We start from the raw sequence: 21,863 nt of genomic DNA on the forward strand, positions 1-21,863 counted from the left end.
CTCACAGGGGAAAATATTTCCACAAAATACAGTTTTGTCATAGAGCAGATAAGCTGGGTTCATGAGTTTTGAAGTTGGCCGGTGGATGGGGAACTTGATCTTGCTCCTATTTTAAAACTTTATTTACTGGCAGGTACTTGATGGTTATGAAATCCATTGGTGGATTTAATGATGTGTTTAAATGTATGTCATGTCATTACTAGGTAGCCTTTTTACATTAAAAAAACTTAGCCTGATGGTAGTTGGCTTTTCTAGTAGTTTATTTCGCATATCAATTTCAGTTTATGAAGTGTTGCTAAAGTTATTCTGCCCTGTAGCCACAGCACATGCCACTGAAGCCAGTCAGCTACCTTGAAGATGTGCTATTTGTCATGAGGAGACCAAGTAATAGGCTGAATGGATCAGCTCAAATCCATCACTAACCACTAGAAAATGTGATTCAAAATGCATTCTTCACTGGATCTGAATTGCATTACAGTTTTTAGCCAAAAGGTCTTTGCGCATTTAAAGAAGTGGAAGTAGGTACATTGTGATCTTTAAAATGAGTAGTAAATATCAAAATGATACAAAGAGTGAGTTTCTAAATGAATTAGTATTTAACATTTTATAATTTCCAAAGAAGCATCATCAAAACAAAGTCCCTTAAGAACTATATTCAATTTCTTATAATAACCTACAATGGAAAAGTATCTGAAAAAATATATGTATTTATATGTATAACTGAATTGCTTTGCTATAGACCTGAAACTAACATTGTAAATCGACTGCACTGCGATGAAAAACAAAATTTAAAAAAAAAAACAAAACACAAAGTCCCTTTAGCCCTGAGATGATGCAGCGGAGACAAAGTGAGGTAACACACGTGTTCTGAATGTGTCTATTTGGACAGTAAAGCCACTTACGTTAACAGCAGGTACTGTTTTGGAACAACTGCTGTTAGATGTACTCTGAGACCTCTAGTGTATTTCTACGTGCTTGAGCCAGAAGGAAAGGTAAGAGGCCAGGTCTGCATGTTAGGGTCCTGCAGAAAGTTTCCCCGGGCAAGGAGTTGAGTGTTTTCTTTTTTTTAATGGAAGTGGTCCTGCTTCAGGAATAAACTTTAAGGCTGCTCAGAGCCTTGCCAAGATTGGATGGATTATCTTAGAGAATGTGTATGCAGAATGGTTAATCAGTGTTAGACAGTGTATATGTTAATGAAAATCCAGCCAAGTGTGCTAGCGCCACTTTGAGGAATGACTTCAAAGCATCTCTTGTAAGAGGAAGGGATCAGGAATTTGAGCGGCTCTGTTTTGCCATCTGCTGTGCCAGCATTTTACACGATCCCTATCACGGCCCCATGAAGTAGGTGGTTTCATGCCCATTTCACAGGCAGAAAACTGCGGTTTGTCTGAGGTCGCATGACTATTATTAGTAATCAAGTTACAAAATTGAGATTTGAACGCCAAACTGGTCTGAGTACAGAATCCCTCCCATTTTCAGCTATATCACACAATTTTGCAGCTGGTTAAAGTGCATTTTTAAAAGGTATAAGCTATGAATGGTGAGGTTTATAGCTTATAATTTAGTTTAAAAGGACAAGATTGTTATTTGCTGCGGCTGCAGAAAATTTGTTTGAAAATACTTTCTTTTAATAGCGTAAAGTAAGGCAGAGGGTGGCAGCCAGTTTTTGTAAATACAATCATACTGGAAGACAGCCACACCCCTTTATTTCCGTATTGCCTGTGGCTGGTTTAATGCTGGTTTAGTGCAGAGTTCAGTAGCTATGACCCAGTCTGTATGACCCACAAGGCCTAAAATAGTTACTCTCTGGCCTTTTGCAGAAAAAATTTGCAACCCTTGTTCAAAGAAACATGGATACAAATGGACTAAACTCCTCTTGCAGATGGTTTGTGTGCTGAGCAAGTGTAGAGGTTGAATTGATTGTACCTGGTCTCAAAATGGCTGGGGTGTGAACCTTTCTCTTGGTGCAGATGGCTCTGGTTAAGGATACCTCAACACATCTTTTTCATTTTCTTGCCTCCTAGGTGGCCTACTGGCAGAGCAACTCTAATGCGAAAGTCAGAATAAGTTAATTTTGTACATCCTGTGTTTCCGGGCATTCAGGTGCAGAACAGAACTCTGGTTGCGACTGGTTCTCATTGGGGGCAAAACTCCCCCTAGAGGCCAAATTGGAAATGGGGGGTGTTTTTGTTTTCAGTGTAATTTGTATTGAAAAATACAGTATTATAAATCAGTATCCTTTTATTTCTCCTTTACCCTGAAGTTCAGCTATTATACTGATGATTTTTAAAATTTGTGGCTAGGTTGATAATATCCATGACTTATTTCAGGCTACCCAAGGGGGCTTTGCAGAAATTTTTTTTTAAAAAAATTGAAGTATAGTCGGTTTACAACGTCTTATTAATTTCTGGTGTACAGTATAGTGATTCAGTTATACATTATATATGTTCCTTTTCAGATTCTTTTTCATTATAAGCTATTACAAGGTATTGAATATAGTTCCCTGTGCTGGACAGTAGGACCTTGCTATTTACCCATCTTATATATAGCGGTGCGTATCTGCAAACCCCGAACTTCCAATTTATAGCAATTTGTCTTTTAACAAAGGGAGCATTGGGTCTGGGAGTGTTGAGCAGCTCTGCCCTAAATATTTGGCATTTTTTTTTCAAAATAGACTTGCAAGGAAAGAAAGCTCCCTTAGAAAGACCTGGATTCCTGGGCTCAGAGGCTGCTTGGGCACGGCTTCTTGCTCACTGGCAGGCTTTCGAAGTCAGTTTGCAGACTGGGTAGGTTTCCGCAGCTTTCAAGGGAGCTTCCAGAGAGAGATCGGCCTTAAACTTCATTTGAACATCAACACCCAGCAGGAGCACAGTGAGTAAAACCCAGAGAGAAGGCCTGTGTGCCTTTTTGTCACTGTTTGTACCCAGAAAGCACAGGAAAGCCCCCTAATCAAGGGCCATTGATGGCAAATTGGTGACCGTGGCAGCTGAGCTCCCCTTACAGTTTAGATTTTGCTTGCCGAGGCCCAATGAGGTGGAGGTCAGATTTATTTTCTAATTCTACTGCTTTTAGATCTTTACAGTCAGGGTAAAAATGGTCCGCATTGATTTGAAAGTATTTATAATTATGTCTGCTGCAGGTGTTTTTCACGTATAGCGGAGAGGGGAGCACTTTCCTGGTCTGGGAGAAGGGAGTGGTGGAAGAAGTCTTTGTACCCTAATTGAAGTACCTGTCTCATCATAAAGTCTGTAGCGTAGGATGGTAGCGTGCAAGTTCTTTTTGGTGCAAGTTCTTTGTGGTGCCTCAAAGCACCACATTCTGCTGCCCAGAGCCATCATACCTTGAACACCTTGATTAGCCAAGAGTTGGTTCTACCATTTTTTAAAGTTTGCTTGAATTTCTGGTGTAAAGGAAATATTAGACAAACAACAGTTACGTTTTTTGGCCAGGTCTTTATTGCCCAGTTCCTTCCCTCATTAAACAAATACCTATTAAGTACCTGCCGGGTGCTGGGCACTGTAACAGGTGTTGTGAATGCAGCAGTAAATAAAAGACCAGAATCCTCATCTGGTGGGGACTTGTATTCTGGTGGGGGCTTGTATTTTGTTGGGGGAGGTGGACAGTAACAACAGGTTACCTGAAGGGTGGTAAGTGGTAGGGAGAGGAGACAGATGTAGAGAGGGGGCAGAGAGAGAAAGAGAGGAGGGAGATGGAGAAGGGGACAAGAGATGAAGAGACACAGGGAGGGGGACACCATGAGACCACTGAGGTTAATTGTCTTGAATTTAAAGAGAGACAGAGTTGACACCATGTTGTGACTTTAAAATTTGATGTTTTAGATAATGTGACCTTTATGTAGCTTTATTTGAAGAGGTTTGGGGACCCCAAAGATTGCTTGCCTAGATGAGTTTTCTTAACTATGTTTCCTGGTCTATAACTCCTCTACTGAGATTGGGACCAGTGTCATCCAGCCTGGTTTCTTTAAAAATGGAGATCACTTGGAAGCAGTTTTCTCTAGATGGGAAGGACACTGCTGTGTTAGTCGGGAGGCCTCGGCTGGAGCTGGTCCTGCCACTGACTCAGGCCAAGGCCTTATCACAACCCCTCTAGGCTTTCCTGTCATCTTCTCTGTAATGGGAGAGGATTGGGCTTAAATAACATCCTGAAAGTTTTTTTCAGGATCAAAAATGATAGAAATCTCCCTTTGGTTAAAGTCTGGAAATTAGCATATATATAGGGAATTAAGTTTTAATTTTCACTTTAAAGCCAAGATAGCCCCAATTCAATGTTTTTTAAAATAAAAAGGATTAAAGCTTGATCTTTAGGGGTTTGGGGCAAAATACGCTATAACCAAAAGGGTAGATGACTTTTGTAAACTTTACTGTAGCTCCTAATTATTATTGAACTCCATTTAAAGCAACGGAGGTGTTTCACAGGTGAAGACATGGATGAACTTTCCGTGGTTGATAAGTTTAAGACAGCTTTATTGACGTTTAATTGACACACAGCACTGTATACTTTTGAGGGGTGGGGAGGTAATTAGGTTGCTTTTTTTTTAATGGAGATACTGGGGATTGAACCCAGGATGTTGTGCTTGCTAGGCATGTGCTCTACCACTGAGCTGTACCCTCCCCAACTTCGTGTACTTTTTAGAGAGAAGCTTTATAGCCAGGTCACCACCGGCCATGCGCTATCCCTGTAGTAGTAAACTTTCTTCCTAGTGTGTATAGGGTCAGGACTAATTTGTAGAAGAATCGGTTATGGCATCAGCAAATCAGTAATTCTCCTTTCATTATTGAAAATTATACTGATAACTTGTTAGCGAATATACCAGGCACTGTTTTAAGCTCTTCATTACTTCATTTTGCCCAACTACGCTGCAGTAAAATAGAGATAAAAGCAACTGAAGCCCAGAGAAGTGAAATCACCTGCCCAAGGTCAAATAGTGAGTTGCAGGGTTGGGATTTGAACAGTCAGTCCAGCGCCTATGATGTCCGGTGTCACGCTGTTCCAACTTCTGTCCATTTCAGGGATCCTTTGGAATCATTCAACAGAGAGAGGTTCACTGATGAGATTTGAAAGCAAACCTCATTATGCAACTAACCCGTGTTACTTGGACCCTGGGATTTCTCTGATCTGTACTCGATCCAACTTTTAATAGTAGCCATTTCTAACTCTGAAAATGAGGGCTTTAGGCGTAAAGACTGCATATTATATGATTCTGTTTATATAAAATGTCCAGAATGGGCCAATCTGTAGAGATACAAAGCAAATTCGTGACGGGGGCTGGGGGAGCGGAGAGTGATAAGTGACTACTAATGGGTATGGGTTTTTTTTTTGAGGGGGATGATGAAAATATTCTAAAATCGATTGTGGTGAGGGTTGCACAACTCTGTGGATGTAACAAAAACCATAAAATTGCTCACTTGAAAATGGTGTGTTGTATAGTATGTGAGTTATAGCTCGATCCCATAGTTTATAATGAGGGGGAAAGGAAGACTTTGCTCTGTTATAGTTCATTTTAAATGGAGGGTATTTTTAATGAGAATTGAAGAAAATAGGAAGACACATCTTTCTTTTATTGTTTATAAACAGGAAGAAAGGTAAAGACTGAGTCGATTGTATTTGAAATGTCTTCTGTTGACATGACAGTAATCATTTAACATGTGTTTGAAGATGTTGCCTTATTAAAATGTTTTAAATATTACAACATCCCATGACTACGTTTTCTCTTCCTGAAGAAAATCCCACAAGTATATAATCTTGTTTAGTCAGTAGAATAATTTTAGGGCAAAGACATCTGACTTGCTTTATCTAGTCCTTCTCATCCATTCTGCTGTCTCGGCAAATAATGGGTTATTTTGCTTAGATTTGAACTTAAGGTTAGGTTTTTCAAGGCTATTTTGTCAACTATTTTGTCTGAATGTAATTCATTTTTGAGTTATCCATTTATCTTTTAAAAAAGTTATTTCTAATTTGAGGTTGTGCTGCCTCTTCATGGCTTCAGGTTTTTAAAGCTTAGTATCCCTTTCTAGAAAGAAGTATCTTATTTTGTCTTAATTGTTCATTTTCAAGCCTCAGGAGGAGTTTCCTTGTTCCAGTGTTCTGGGATTTGGTGAGCCATATACAAACTCACACCGTCATGATGTTTTACAGCAGCGTGTGTTTTGAGCGTAATCAGTCGTTTGTTCACCAAATAGGAATGTCCTCTTGTGCCAGGATACAGCCATGATCCAAGTGGACCCCCCAGCCTTGCCCTTGGAGGTGTGCAGCTTGTAAGATTGTTCTCACCTGGCCATCTCGCCGCCTCTTCATCCTGGTGGTTACCCTCATCTACATCTTTGTCACTTCTCTCAGGCCTTAGGGACAGTGACCAGCAACGCACAGCTATCAAATCTCTAGGTTTTGTACCAAGGGATGGTCACATTCTCCATGCTGGGTTTTGTTGGTGAGCGGTTGCCCTTTTAATGAGCCTGGCCAAAAGATCCAATAAACATCTCCAGTCCCCTTGCTGAATTGGATGTGGTTTAACTACCAGTGACTTTGTATGGATCTCTCTGTGTCGTTAACTTTGCTGAGTAAAACAGCAGCAGCATCACTTAGCTTCCTGTTGTTGCTGTAGTCTTCGCAGGTCTAACGAAACCCTTGCATTGGGATGCTATTGTGTGTGTTCTGAACACGATGGTTTCATTTATCTCTGAATGGTGATGGATAGGCCTTATTTAAATGAAGTATATACTTTCACTAGAAAATATGGATTAAGTCAAACCTTGCTAATTTGATTTCCATCAAATCCATGCCACTTTAACTTGCCTTAATTTAGAGAAAACAGTGATTAAAAGGGAAAAAGGTGAGTTCAGCTGCCCACCCTTTATATCAGTCGGCTTGGCTGCCTCTAAGTTGTCTTTAAAAATTAAGAAGTGGGGAAATTTGAAGCCTGTTGCACAATTAAGGTTTTTTCCGGTGACAGTTTGAAGGCTGTGAATAAAAATTCAGGGAACATGTGTGGTGTCTTCCTCTGAGCTCCCCCTTCTCTGTTCCTCTGTGGTTCCCTGCACCTTTATTGGAGCTCTTGCCCATGGGCTACGCTGGGGTTAGTCCTTCATGCATCTCATTCCCTCTAGAGACTACAAGGGAAATAGGGCCTGTCAAGTGTACTCCTGTTCTCAATTGCAGTGTGTCTGAAATTGCATACAAATTCAGTTGATACTGAATGTTGTCTCTCTCGGTAGAGTTTCCAGTATGGCTTCTGCACCGACTCCTAAATATAATTCACACTCCTTGGAGAATGAGTCTATTAAGAGGGTAAGTTGAGCTTTCAGATTTATCTGTACCTCTGTCTCTGCATTTGTCTTTTCGTATTTGAATATTATGTGCCCATTTGGGGTTTCTTGAATTATTAATTTCCTTATTCATTCCCATAATGTAAATCCTTTGATACCTGTGGTTTTATTTATTATCCCACCTTGTTCCATGAAAGGTGGACTACCTTATATGTGTTCAGTGAGTTTTGTTTGCAAATCCTTTCCCGTAACTTCATTTTTGAGAACCTTCTGTCTTGTGAACTACTGCCAGACATTACATTTAAGATACTGGGCAATCTCTTGCCCCTGAAAGCTTCCTGAAGGAGAGAGTGGAAGGCCATGGCCACTTAGCAAGCTGTTATACCTTCCAAAATACTGGCATTATTTTCTAATGATGATGATAAAAGAATTTTAAGACCAAAACAAATACAACATTAACAGAAAGTGGTTCCAAGTGTCAAGGAGAAAATTGTGTAATTAGAAGGAGATATTGGAACGTATATTGAAAAGAAGGAATGGATTTTAAATAAGCTTTATTCATGGCCCTTTAAGGCTTTTGATGCATGTTACCGATTATCCACCAGAAAGGTTCATTTACACTTCCGCCAGCAGTGTGGAGGGATGCCCAGCAATCAAGGGAGCCAACTAGTGTCTTTTAATTTGCATTTCCTTGAGTACTAACAAAAGTGACTTTTTTTTTTTTAAATGCGTTTTCTTGTTCATTTGTAATTCTTTTGTCAAGTGGCTGTTTGTGTCTTTGGCCTATTTGTCTTCCAGGGTGTTTGGGGAATTCTTTTCTGTTGATTTTAAAGTGCTCTGTACATACTATGATACTCAACTCTTTATAGTGTGTGTACTTCTTTATAATACATACAATATAATAATGTATTTCTTTATATATGTGCATTATATGTGTCATAATAAAGTATATAACAGGTCTTTTTTCTAGTTTATTGTTGACCTTTTAATTATATTTATGGTGTTTAGATTTTGAAATGTAGAGGTTTAAATTTTTTATGGAACCACATCTATCAATCTTTTTCTTTATATTTTCTGCTTTTGGTGTCATGGTTATAAGGACCTTTTTCATCCCCAAATTATGTAAGTTTTTTTTTATTGTATTTTAGTATTGCTATTGTGCAAGGATCAGTTCCAAATAAAAGAGTAATTTCAAGAAGGCAATTGCAAGTCCTTGTGTAATGTTACTCTAATATAAAAGTACATTTTATGTTAATCCCATGTTATCCTGTGTTAGTCAGACACATTTGTTTCCCTTATTTTGTGATTGAATTATGCTTTCTTCTCCTGACGCAGAACTGTGGTATGTAAAGGGTGAATGAATATTGAATTTACTAGTTATAAATGCTTAGCTTGCAAGCACTGAAACATATTGAAAAATTGGCTAGGAATTTTCAATTTATACCTGAATAAAAAAGATAAAACCATTAAAAATCCAGCAAGCACCCCTCTTTGACAGCTCACATCTTACCTAAATACACAGTGTGCATTTCTCTTGTTTCATAACACTTGACATTCACATAGCTCTTGGTAATTCTCAAAAGTGTGTTTCTGCAGTTCGTTTCACTTAATATTCAGGAAACTCCTTTGAGGAAAGAAAGGATTATTGACTTCACACATGAAATGATTGCAGTGTGACTTTGGAAAACAACTAGTAAAAACAATGAATGAAAAACAGTGGTGAGAAAACCTCTTGCCCAAACAGATGTTAGTGACATGCTGGCCAGGACAGCGGACCCAGGCAGCTTGCCATTGGCTCTGATCCGCTGGGGTGGCTGAATAGATTGAAAGACTCCTTTCCCAGGCATCCAAGTCACGACTCTCAGAACTCACCTTGGCTTTATTGGCTAATACTTTGCCTGCCTGACGGAGCGGCTGCAATGATTGAATGAGGCTTATGCCCTGGAAAACTTTTAAAGCCAGAAGACCTCGAGCCATAGTGAAGTCTTGAGAAGAATTTGTGTGTAGATCGTTCCCAAGACCCCTTTTGGCTCAAAAGTTCAATGACAGGCCGCCCTGTCCTCTTACCTAGTTACCTGTGTGAGGAAAGATCTTAGTAAAATAAAAGCCCGATTAACATTTAGTAACTTTTTTTCTGGCGTTGTGAGAAGATGCCGTAATTACTGTTGCTCAGTTACAGTCCCACTGAAATGAAGTTTTCATTCCTTCTCGTAATAAAAGGTGGCTGAATATTTAATATGAAAAAAAAAAGCTGCCACAGTACACGTGTATCTATAGAATACACTTAATATTTACTTTTTATCACTTTCCAGAGCACTGACAACTGTAAAGTGCTTGGAAGGGGTGTTTAATATTACTGAAAAGTGGGCTAATGTTATTTACAGGCTAAAAGTTAACTCGGCTAATGAATGTTGATGCTAAGTTGTATTTTACAGTTCTTTTAATCTTCTGTGCCAGTTTCCTAGACTGGTCGATATTTCTCTATTTTTTTTTTCTTTAAAAACGATATTTCTGTGGGGGAAGGTATACCTCAGTGGTGGGGTGTGTGCCTAGCACGTACGAAGTCCTGGGTTCAATCCCCAGTACCTCCATTAAGTAACTAAGTAAGTAAACCTAATTACCTCCCCCTTCCAAAAAAAGTTTAAAAAAATTAAAAGAAAAAAAAAACGGTATTTTTGGTTAGTTTCTTAAAATCCAGCGCAAATGTCATGCTATGAGTGCTGATTGCACTGTGTTGTTTCCAGACTTCTAGGGATGGACTTAATCGGGACATGGGTGAGGCTGTTCCTCAGCTTCCGGGAGAAACTCGCATTACTGGTAAGGATCCTGGGAAGTTTGGATTTGCATAAATTGATGAGAGATCCAGCAGGATCAGGTGGCTCTTTAGAAGTCAAATTTAGACAAATAAGCTAGCTTTGTTTAAAAGTGTTACTATAGAGGGAACTCTATTATTAGAGTTTCTTGATCAAAGAGTTCCCTCAAGAGCTTCATGCTCTCTGGGGCAGTGAGATTTTTTGCTTTGTACCAAAGACAGAACTATTTTGGAAAGAAATGTGGATTTTCTCTTGAAAGTCTCTTATTGGAGCTATAAGCCCTTATGGTTTGAGGTTATATGAACAAAATGGAATTAAGGTTTTCCAGTCTATGATGTATGCCTTAATATGATCAACTTAAAGTCTAAGTATTCTCTTCTTTGAAATATAAAAGACCATATTGGTTTAAAACATCTTTCTTTTGCCAGGTAGGTGAAGTTAGTAATGTTGATGTAACATTCTGATTGTTGTTGGCTTATTTTTTCATTATAAATTCATATGAAGAGGAAGATATCTACTTTGGGAAGTCTAGATCATTCCGGCTTAAGAATATAGAAGCACCTGACAGCTTCTAAGCGAAGTGCTGATGTTGTGGGCATTCACATTTTATATTAGAGTCGACATCCCCCTCTCAGATTCCCATTTGGTGACGATACAGTCACCATTGTTTCAGAGAACCTTTCGGTTTACTAAGATCTGGGTTGTTCAGCTTAAATGGCTGAAAACATGGTGCTAAGTAGATTAAGGTCATCTATATGGGTGCCTGTGGGAATCAGTTAGCCATGCACCTTGAGAAACTATGCCATGGCCACTGACTTGCACATGTGATCCTAGTTTTGAAAAGGAAACCAGTGGCATGTGTCCATGCCAATTTGTGGATAAGCATAGAGAGGCTACCTCCCGTTTGGTGGTCTTCACATAATGAAGCTTTGGTGCTCTGTATTAGCACCAGAACCTTAAGTGAGGCAGCGACTGATTAAATTAGCATGACTGGGTATTTTTCATTTAGCACCTGGGGAGAAAGGGATTTCCCAATTACTATAAACAAGCAAACAAACAAACAAATAAATAAATGCATGCCATGAACACATTCAAGGACATCCTTGAGAGATAGGAGAAAGATGTATTTTTGTTATGATAAGTCAACTCTCCTGATTTAGTTTCTCCTTATGTTTGATTCTACCAAAGATGTGCTGATCTCTTGGCCATCTGTTCTGTATCACTTAAATGTGGGAAATGAGTCTCGCTCAGCTCTTCTCTGCACTATTAAAAGAGCAAGAAGAGACTATAGAAACATTTCTACTGCTGACACTCATTTATTAAAAACATCGTGATGTTTGTGTGACTAGACGCTGGCAAACCTCAAACCCCATTTAGGGGTTAGTCCATGAGACTGTCCTATGTGAATCGCCATCCTCTGGTTGAAGTCCGCAGTCAGTAGTTAATCTTGACAACCACCTGAGGGTCAGTACCCTCATTCACTTCCGCTTTCTAGCTGTTATCACCTTGCCCCGGGTAGTGGCAGCATGGTGGGTGCGCTCAGAGAAGCACCGCTAGGGCCTGCAGGTGACATGTGGCCCCACTCAACGTAGCACGGTAATGTGGAGACACTGCCTGTGCTTTTGACCTTTTCAGTGCTTTTTTATTATAGTTATTCTTAGGCAAATAGTTGATATTAGTGCCATTTGTTGTGTATCTTGGTATATATTTCCATTATTTTAGGGTACTTTTTTTATCTTAATAGACAAAGAAGTTATTTACATATGTCCTTTCAATGGCCCCATTAAGGGAAGAGTTTACATCACAAATTATCGTCTTTATTTAAGAAGTTTGGAAACGGTAAGTAGAATCTAAGACCATAAAGATGACCCTAACTGTTAAAGATAATGCTGAGCTGTTTCTCTTCTACCTTGCAAGATTGACTGCAGATCAGATTAACATGGGGGATAGATTTGCTTCTCAGCTCTTAATTTTTGGCTTATGCAAAGCTCATTTAACACTAACACCTGTGTGTGTAGGAATAGAGTGAATTAAAGTAAGCTTTGTCTCTCATAAGCTTGAGAAGGCGTTGGTAACTGTACCCATTTGCTAGTTGGGAGAAGTCAGGGGTAGAGCGGTGTTTCTTTCCCAGAAGCACCGACGAGAGCTACTTGTGGAGCTTAACAGCCACTACAGAAGCCTGTGGTGCATTGCATCTGAGTGTCCAGGCCCTTGGTCCAGGCACAGTGGTAATTTTTTTAAAACGTCGCAGAGGAGGATGCTGATGTGAATCCGTTGTTAAGGCCCACTGCTCTGGAACTTTCCAAGTGTTCAATGACAAAATGCCAGCTGGCAGCTCAGAACTAGGATGACTAGGGCGTAGCTTAGTGCCACTCTCTGTTTTCATTCCAAGGCCATAAAATGTTTGCCACAGCATTTCAACCAGTGTTCCATTGATAAAACAATGAGATGGAGACGGGAAGCTCCAGGAGGGAAAGAATGAATGAACACCTGCAAGCGAGGCTATATTTTGATGGGATGGACCAAGGGAGGGATAAACCGGTCCAGGGCACATGGAAGAGTAGCCCAGTGGCAGCCTGTGTGTAGGCGATGTCGAGAGTGTCTGGGGGGGGGGTCTAGCTTTCGTTTTGCTGCTTTCACCCCACAGTCTCTTCAGGACAGCTCTAATCTAGATCAGTTTGCCTCTTGATTTTTAAAAAATTATGTTCATTTCTGTGTCCAAATTGTGAAAGCTGCTGTTTATTACTCTTATTGCCTTAGCTGTGGGAGCCCACTTATGCAGTGTTCATAGGCTCACATGGTCCTGAGATTGGGCATTTTATTTCTGTGAGTCTGTTCAGGCTTCTAAGCAAGACTGGATATGAGCAAATGTTCTAGTTTTCCAGAATGGGAAAGAAGGTTCTGGAAGTTAACAGAGCAATGAGCTGGATGTCAGCCCTTGGCAATCATTGGCAACAACTGTAGAATTAGTCATTTGAACAGATGATTAAGTACCTAGGAAAAAAAGAAAACATCAGAAGTGTTACTGACACATTGTCTTGATGGAATCAAGGCATGTGACAGACCCTGACAAAGAAGCACGGGCTGAATGGCAGAGGTGCAGTTAGGTGGAGGTACAGACTGTGTAAGTGGCACTGAACCTTGATGCTAATTTAAGCAAAGGGGAAGGAGTTTGAAGCAGTCTTAATTGGCTAAGATATTAGAATGAAACTAATACTTTAAAATTCATTGTAGATAATGTTTACTTATTAAAAACCAGTTGTATCAATAAAGGATGGAAGAGGTCTGTCTTTACAGGGGCTCAAGCTTATTTGATCCAGTAGTTGGATAGGATTGATTAAAAAGTTAACATACCCATAGGCTGAGTTAACAAAAGTATAATATAATATAATATAATATAATATAATATAATATAATATAATATAATATAATATAACCAGCCAATGTGAGATTCATTCTGTACAGCTCCCAAGTATCAAATAGGGACAGATTGAGAGATTTGATGCTACTATATGCGAGAATTATCAAAAATTCGCATTAGAGCAAGTGTTACAGTGTCTTTCACCTCTGAGACTCTTGGTTGGTTGAGCAGCCACACATGCCCGGTTCCGTTTTATGCTGTCACTGATGATGAACTGGGGAAATTATTTCAACCACGGTGCCATGACAAGATTGGGTCTATTCTGTGATCTCGACTGCAGAAAACAAACAAAAACTGTCTTGTCGAGAATTGGCCAGATGGAAATACACCAAGAGTTGTAGTCCTTGGGATATTTGGATGGTGGAATTGTGCATGCTTTGTTTTCCTCCGCCTACTTGGAGTGAGCGTGCATTACTTTGGTAGCTGGGGGAGCACTTAGCCAGCTTTATTTGTTTTGTTTTCAGACAGCACTCTGGAGGATAGGGATTAGCACGGAGCGGGTGAATGAAATACCCAGTTGACACTGACTACTAATGTTTGCCTTCTTCCACTAAGTTTTATGTCAATGTTTTGACCGATTGGCCACACCATTTAGTCCAAGTATAAAAACAAGCAGCTAACGGCAGAAAACAAAGAAAGCCATTTTGGTGGTTATGCGAAAATCTCAAAACACAGTCATCCTAGTGTGTCTTAAAGTCCTAAATAAGAACATTGATTGTGGATTCTGCTGCACAATGTGAATGTTTCTTGTGTGTTTGACGAAGAGCTCTCATCTCACTGGCATTTTGGAGTGGACCCCTGTTTGTTTCAGGTAGGTAAAGACTGCCGGGGGAGCGCCACCTGTCCCATGTCGTGAGGTGTCAGGGGCAGGTTTCCAGCCCCCGATCTCTTGGGCAGTGGACGCACAGTGATCTTTGGATTGTCACTCCTTTCCGTCCTTCCCCGGTTCCCCTTCGTGGTCTTCCCCTCAACTCTGCCCTGCACCCCGCCTCCAGGCCGAGCCTCCTTAGGACTAGGCTGACCAGCCTACTTCTCAACCCGAAAACCCTCGTTGGAGTAAAATCCGCTCTCCTTTGTGTAGTGTGCAAACCCTTCCGACACCTCTCGCCCTGACTCGCCCCACTGCTCCCGGTACTGTTCTCCAGCTACGCAAAGCCCCTTCCCTCTTCCCAGCGCGTGGGGGCCTTCTCTGCTCTTCTCTCTACCCGGATGCCCTCTCGGAAGTCATTGTACGTCCTTTAGGACCCACTTCAAAAAGTCACGTCCTCTCTGGAGCCTTGTCCGACTTCTGTCAAAGGAATCACTCCCTCTATGTGTCCCCACAGCCTTTGTTCATGTCTCTGTGTTAACACTTATTGCTGGGAAACCTTCCCTGGCCACTGGCCTAAACATTTAATACCCTCCCTCCACTGCCTCTGCCTCCCCCCTTTCCTCTGTATGTGTTTCTCCTGGGCACTTGCCACTGTCCCCTCTTTGATATATTTCACTGCTTTACCTTGTCTGTCTAAGGGTGGGTATGCTTCATATCTGTTCATCGATGTGCTCTCAGAACCTAGGACGCTTCATATCTGTTCATCGATGTGCTCTCAGAACCTAGTACGGAACCTGGCACGTTGTAGGTGCTCAGTCAGGCTGTGCAGAATGAAGGAATTTAACCGTATTTATTTGTTCCTCTGTCTGTAGCTTCAACTAATGGGGAATCCTTGTGGCCCTCTGTGCTTAGCTACCATAGTATCCAGTTGACAGTAGGGGCTCAGTAAAAGTATTCAGGGAGTGAACCCGGGAGGGAACAGGTCTCATCACCACGCTTTGACCACAGCATTGTGCCTAGTAAATCATGGCATTGTGAACACCACCATGGCTTTTGGAGTTGAGAAGTCCCATAGCCAGCTCTTGACCTTGAGGGTGCTCCAAGATTTGGCTTTGGTTTGATCTTGTGACCACATTTAGGGGCTATTTAGGCACGTAATATGCTGTCACCTGTGGACTGCCATGGGCAAGAGTGCTTCCAGTTTCCCTTCCAGGAGTCCTGGTTCAGGCGATATTGTGGATGAGAAAAACAAATTAGCCCTTTGTTCCTTTATGCATCCATATCCTATTCCAGAACCACTCACTGAGCGCTCTGGGAACTCTGACACCATGCTGGGCGCATGACATGGAGATGAGATTGTGGTATAATATGGCAAAGCCTGCAGTGGGTGTGTGATGCTGTTAGGTTACAAGGGAGAGGGCAGGGAACCAACTGATGAGTCACAGGATGCTTGATGGAGCAGGTGATATTTGAATCATGTCTTGAAGAATGGTGATGATTTCCTGGTAGGAGGGAGAGAGGGAGGAGCGAATCAGGTAGAGAGCTTCCATCTCCATACGGTACTTTTCTGTATTGCACATAGAATGATCTGGAAAAGCCCCAGATACTATGGAAATGGCTGAGTGATCTGTTGGACCTGGACCATAAAGGGTAGAGAGAGGAGTAGGGCCTGGGAAGAGATGAAGCTGGAAGACTAGCCAGGCTCTGAAGTCTTACAAGTCACAGTGCAACAGCGCGCACAGCACGCAGAGAACGACACATCGATGTGGGTTTCAGGAAGTGAAGCCAGATTTCTGTGTGTGTGACCAATTAGGGGAGGGAGAGACTGGAAGCAAGGAGGCCATCTAGGAAGTTGTTTTGGTTTCCCAGGTCAGCACAAAGGGCCTCATCCAGTCATCGTTGCAGTAGAAAAGAGGGGACAGCCACGCAAGGCTCAGGAGGATTTGGGTAGCATTTTAAGTTGCACGTTGAAGGAAAGACTTAAATTGAGAATGATCCCTCCATTTTTTTTCTTGACTACTTGGAGCTGCTGTCATTTGTGGCAATAGACACTGTAGGAGAAGGAACACGTGGGAGCTCAGCCTCCTGGGGGAGTCAGTCTGAACGTGGAGACTTAGAACCATGCAAGGACTAGGGGGAAATGTCTGAGGCGGTTGGAAATGTGAGCCTGAAGCTTCTGAAGTTCCGAGCATATTGGTGATGCTAACAAATGTGTGCATCCACAAGAGTCCTCTAGAAGAACACGTGACCTAAAAAGAGATGCAGGCTGCAGAGAGAAGCCCAGGGGCATAAACATCTGTCCAAAGAAGCGGCAGTCAGAGCAGAAGTCAACCTCCCTAGAGAAGGCTTTGGTGGAAGTCGGTAGAAGAGAGAAATCTCGAGAAGGAAAGGAGCGGACCATGGAGTGAAACGTTACAAGGTTCAGTAAGATAAAGAAGGAACAGAGGCCCTGGCTGGTGGCCATCGTGACGTCACTGGGGGCCAGGGGAGGACAGAGGTGGTTGTGACGGGCGTCTGGTCCCTGTCTTTCTCCTCCTTCGGCTCCCCCAGTGGAAGGTTCTCCCACTCCCAGGCCTCAGCACACTTCCCTCTATTCATTCTTCTCCTGAGGCTTCACCTCCTCTGGGGCCTCAGTCACTTCTCTTGGGATAACATTGTGTGTTAACAAAACTCTTAGCGCTCACCGAGCCCTCTCCCACACCCTCATCCCATCTGATGACAACCGCCAGGCAAAGCAGACGCCACCCCAGCCCCTTCCCTGGTCCTTCCATTCCTGGTTTTCTAGCACCAACTTTTCTTGTGGCCCCAGCTTTTCAGTTCTCACTACCTGCTGGAGATTCCTTGACTGGCCACCTGGCATCCGGGCACATGGCCGAGCCGAAAGTCTCCAGCTCTTCCTCCCTCCCACTTCCTTCTTTTAGTGTTCTTGCTCCTCTCGATGGTGTTCCTTTTCTTCCAGCCACTCTGGAGTCCCCTCCTCCTGCCTCCTCCCTTCTCTGCAGTCTTCTTCACATTGCCCCGTCCTTTTTGCTTTTGGTCCAAGGTGTGATCACCAGCACCCATCTCCCGGGCCTCTCCCCGCTCCTTTCTGGTTCCCTCAGACATTCGTACACTCTTACCACCCCTGCTCGGAAACCCTCAGGGGCTCTTTTTCTCCCTCGTTTGGATTCCGTAGTATCCATGGTCCTCTGCAGCTCCCCCCAACTCATCTCCCCACCTCTCTGCAGGGCATCCCCCAGTGCGGGCTTGGGTACCCTGCTCGCTGTGCCCTAGACCAGCCATACGCTTTCTGCCCTGGATTTCCCTCAGGCTGTTTCCTCCATGAGAACACATAGGCGTCCTCACCCAGCCCTGCTGTTCTCACCCCTACTTTTAAAAATTATTTGGAAATATTTAAGAGAGAAAGTTTATGAAGAATAAAATAAACATCTGTGGATCTACCCCCAAGCCGAAGAAATCTTGTTCCCCATTCACACTGGGGAGTCACCATCCAAAAATTGGTCATTGCACGCACCCCTTTTTCGAAATAGGATGGAGTTCAGATGATATGGGAATCTCAAGGAATAGAGGCTTTTAAGCCTTCCATCCGAGCAGACGATAACCCTTGGGTGATATAATCTGTTCTAGTCTTAGGACTGCTGGAAAGATGAGAAATGTGTCATGGATACACTTTGCATTTTCTGACAATAAGTTGGAAACCGTACGTTCTTCCTGGATTCAATTCAAGGGGAAATTTGCTGTTGGGGTTTCCTCTAAAAGATAGGAACATAGTGATTTCATTCTTCAAGCAGAGGATTACCTCGAGAGTCTTGAGTACTGTTCAAAACTCTCTTTAAAGACAGAATCCAGGTTAACTTTGTGAGGGACTAGAATGACAGGGTCTGTTGACTTTGCGTTTTGATGGTTTACCAGTACAGGAACAGGACCTGGAGAATCAAGATGGATGGATGGCCCTCATGTCCATCAGACCCTGTCTCTCAAATACCTGATTCTGAAATGAACTCTGGGCAGGTGTTTGCTTCATGCCACCCAAGAACTGGGCATCTGACAAGAGTGGCAGCACTGAGCTTCCACAGTCTCTATAATTGGCTGCAACTGGAGCTGTAAACCTTGGACACCACCAGCACTTCTGTCTTACATTTATGGTTTTTATTGGCTCCCACACCCGTGGACCTGCTCAAGCCTCTTTATTTTAAAACACCTTCTTGCATCCCTGCTGCCCTGATACTACTATCCTCCTCTCCCCCTTCTTTGCCAGACTTTAAAAAAAAATTAGTCCACACACGCTGCTTCTGCTTGCTGACTGTTAACTCCTTCACTTCTCATGGTCTGTCTTGTGCTCCGTATTAAAGCTCCCCTTGCCCTGCTCAGTTCCAAAGGTCTCGCTGCTCTGCTGTGATCGGCGTTGTTCATTACCTCTGCCTCCTTTGTCACTTTCTCCAGGTGTTCTTGGTTCTCCTCCCACTTCTGCCTTTTGCCTTTACTGCAGTTCATGTTTCCTTCCTACCTTCTCAATGTTCATTTCCGCCAGAGTTGTCCTCACTCTCTTCTTTCTCAGTTGTCAGTTGCTTTCCAGCTCTCTAGTGCCAGACCCGATCTTTCATTCTTTATTCATTATTCGTTATTTCATTCTCTAGTCATCATTCAAATGACCCTCGGGTCATAACCCGAGGGTCTAACAGGCTGTGGCACGTGGTGTGTGGGAGTGGTACGGGAGTGCAGTTGTTGGAGGAGCCTGGGAAATTGTCCTGAGAAAACGATGCTAGCCCCATGGTCTGAAGAATGAATAGGAGTTCCCTGGCTGCTTGGCAGGGACTGGATTGGAGAGAATAAGCTGAGAGAACAGCACATGAGAGGACCCGAGACCAAATGGAGCATGGAAAGATGACGGTGTGCCTGTGCTGGGGGTGGGGAGAACAAGTGATGAGCAGGGGAGGTGGGTCGTGGCCAGATGACCTAGCCTTGTAGACCCTGTTAATGATTTAGGTTTTTAGAGTTGAGCACCGAGAAGCTTCAGAAGTGGTTTAAGCAGAAAAATGGTAGCATCAGATGTGCTCTTGTAAAGGAGCTCCCTTATGATCTGCCCACCGCACAGCAGCCTGTGTCTATTAGAGTGGCCCCTCTGCTGGTAGAGTTGGAGAGAGGTGGACAGGTTTCTAGACTGATTTAAGGAGTAAACATGGAGATTGAGTGAGGGATAATGGAGAAGGGATGGTCAAGAATGATGTCTAGGTTTCCAGCTTTGGTCACTGGGCAGATGGTGTGCCAGCCACCAAGACAGGAAGGTGCAGTTTGGAGAGAGAAGTATCACGTGCTTAGTTCTGGACATTTTGAGTTTAAGGGGCCTTTAGGATCTCTTCCAGTTCTGCATTTCCAGCTGCCTCCTGGCTATCTGTACTTGATTAGCAGTCAAACCCAGTGTGTCTAAAATTGTCAATGTTAATCTTGCCCCTAAAACCCTCTGACATTCTTCGCATCTCTTGGTAGGACCAGTATTGTCCCAGACGCTTGGGCCTGACTGAGTCATCTGTGATTCTTCCCCATGGCTCACCTCCTCCTTTTGCTTTCCACCCCAGTCACTCTCTACTTTCAGATCCTCATAGCCTCTCACTTGCCCTGAAAGATTAGCTTCCAGGATTGCAAGCAATGGGGAGACCCTCCCATTGCTGGTGCGGTATGCTCGGTGCTGTTAGATGAATGTGCACAGAGCAGTGTTCCATCCTGGTAGCCTTCTTCTCAAGACGCATTTTAGGGATCCCAGTCACCCTGATCCAAGCCCTGGGGTGCTCCCTGGAGAATTCCCCTGCTATCCTATCTGAAACCTGGCCCACTTGGGTTTTGGTTTTTTGTTTGTTTTTTTAAATAAAATCCCCATGCTTTCCTACATGTGTAACCGGTGTCACTGTTACCTGCTTTTGGAAGGCCAATCTCCACCTGCTATTATTCCAGCTTTTAAGGGTAATCTTTAACGTCATCACCACAGAAACTTCATGTGACCCAATCAGTAAGAAACCGTCCTGCCTGCTCTGACTTCTCATTCCACTTTACCTGGATTTTTTTTTTTTAATCACTCTGAACACTTAACAACCTAGCATTGTGGCTCTTTGGGTACATGTGTCTCATCTCCCAGCCTGAGTCCTGAGCTCTGCGAGGGCAACACATACATCTTATTTATCTCTATGGTCCCCAGCATCCAGTCCAGTTTCTGTTACTCAGTATACACTCGAGAGAGAGCGCAGATGAATGCATATTTTTAGACTGTTGGGTATATTTACATCTCAGCTATTTTAGATACTTAGAAGTATAGAGGCATAGAATGTTGAGTTAGAATGGACCTGTGAAGATAAACAACAAGGGTACTCCTGTATAGCACAGGGAACTATATTCAATACTGTGTAATGGCCTATAATGAAAAAATACAAAAAGGGATATATATATATCTGCATAAATGAATCCATTTGCTGCACACATTATAAATCGACTATACTTTAATTAAAAAAAAGAATGGACCTTTAAGAATTCTTAAATATTTAATGATATTTAGATAAGTGATGACTCAGGTTTCTAGAGAGTTAAGCTAGTTTTCCTATTTCTCGATCGTCCAGTTTGGCCTCCTGGGTTATCTGATCTTGAACCTGTCATTCGGGGAGAACGTGGCAGGTAGCCTCAGTAGACTCTGGTGTCTTTGCTCAGGAGCTGGCTGGTTCTCTTCAGTGTCCCATTTTCTGCTTTGTGTTGGGTCAGGGTAATCAGAGCTATAGAACTTTCTCTGTACAGGGACAGAGAGCTGCAAGGTCTCACTCCTAATTCTCTGCTTTTTAAATTAGCATTCTTGCTTCCATCTTGATATTAGAGTATCAGACTTATTTAGTGTCTAGTCTATGTATTTTTAGGTATAAGTTTGAGATTTAGGTATACAGATGAACAGACACTCATAAATTTCAGTATAATCTAAGAATAGTAATGGACTGCTTGATAGTATGTTTTTAATATCTAGATTATATTGAGAAGTAAATACATTGTAATAAGCAGCTACATGTGTACACGGTTACTGAGTCGTGTCTTTTTTCTCTAAGCATTTGGAATTCAGTCATGGAGTGAGTGGTCTCACCCCATGGAAACAACTAAAAAATGCCTCCTTACAGGTGCCAACAGAAAGTCATGTCGCTGCTTGTGAGAACATACTGATCCACTGTATTTTTCTGTCTTACACATATGAAGATACTCTTTGCTATAATAATAGTAATAACTTCCATTGTTACCTCGCTACCATGTGACAGGCACCATGCCAGGTACTTTAAGTCCATTATCTCTAATCATCCCTACTTTACAGATAAATGTGGCTGAGATACAATAACTTGCCAAAGTCATCCTGCTAATAAATGTCACAACTCGGATTTGTGCCAGTTTTGTCCAACTTAAGAGTTTGTGCTCTTTTTTCAATACCACAAGAATTGTACTCTTACACTTTTTTGTTTTGTTTTGTTTGTGATGGGGAGGTAATTAGGTTTATTTATTTTTGTTTTATTGATTTA

At 42.3% G+C, this 21,863-nt stretch overlaps 1 protein-coding gene across 5 annotated transcripts in view; it reads left to right on the forward strand.

The window, feature by feature from the left end:
• Positions 1–21,863, forward strand: part of MTM1 (myotubularin 1) — a 105,602-nt gene that overhangs the window by 25,697 nt on the left and 58,042 nt on the right. For 3 of the 5 annotated variants that reach the window (XM_010956481.3, XM_074360026.1, XM_074360027.1), the window contains exons 2-4: positions 7,233–7,305; positions 10,028–10,100; positions 11,841–11,935. In XM_010956481.3, the coding sequence (XP_010954783.2) occupies positions 7,243–7,305; positions 10,028–10,100; positions 11,841–11,935 (231 nt within the window). In that variant the 5' untranslated portion in view covers positions 7,233–7,242. The remainder of the gene's footprint in view (positions 1–7,232; positions 7,306–10,027; positions 10,101–11,840; positions 11,936–21,863) is intronic. The other 2 variants (XM_045517725.2, XM_074360028.1) reach the window with 1 other exon arrangement.

Source organism: Camelus bactrianus, chromosome X (assembly GCF_048773025.1).
Source record: "Camelus bactrianus isolate YW-2024 breed Bactrian camel chromosome X, ASM4877302v1, whole genome shotgun sequence".
NCBI classification, from domain to species: Eukaryota; Metazoa; Chordata; class Mammalia; order Artiodactyla; family Camelidae; genus Camelus; species Camelus bactrianus.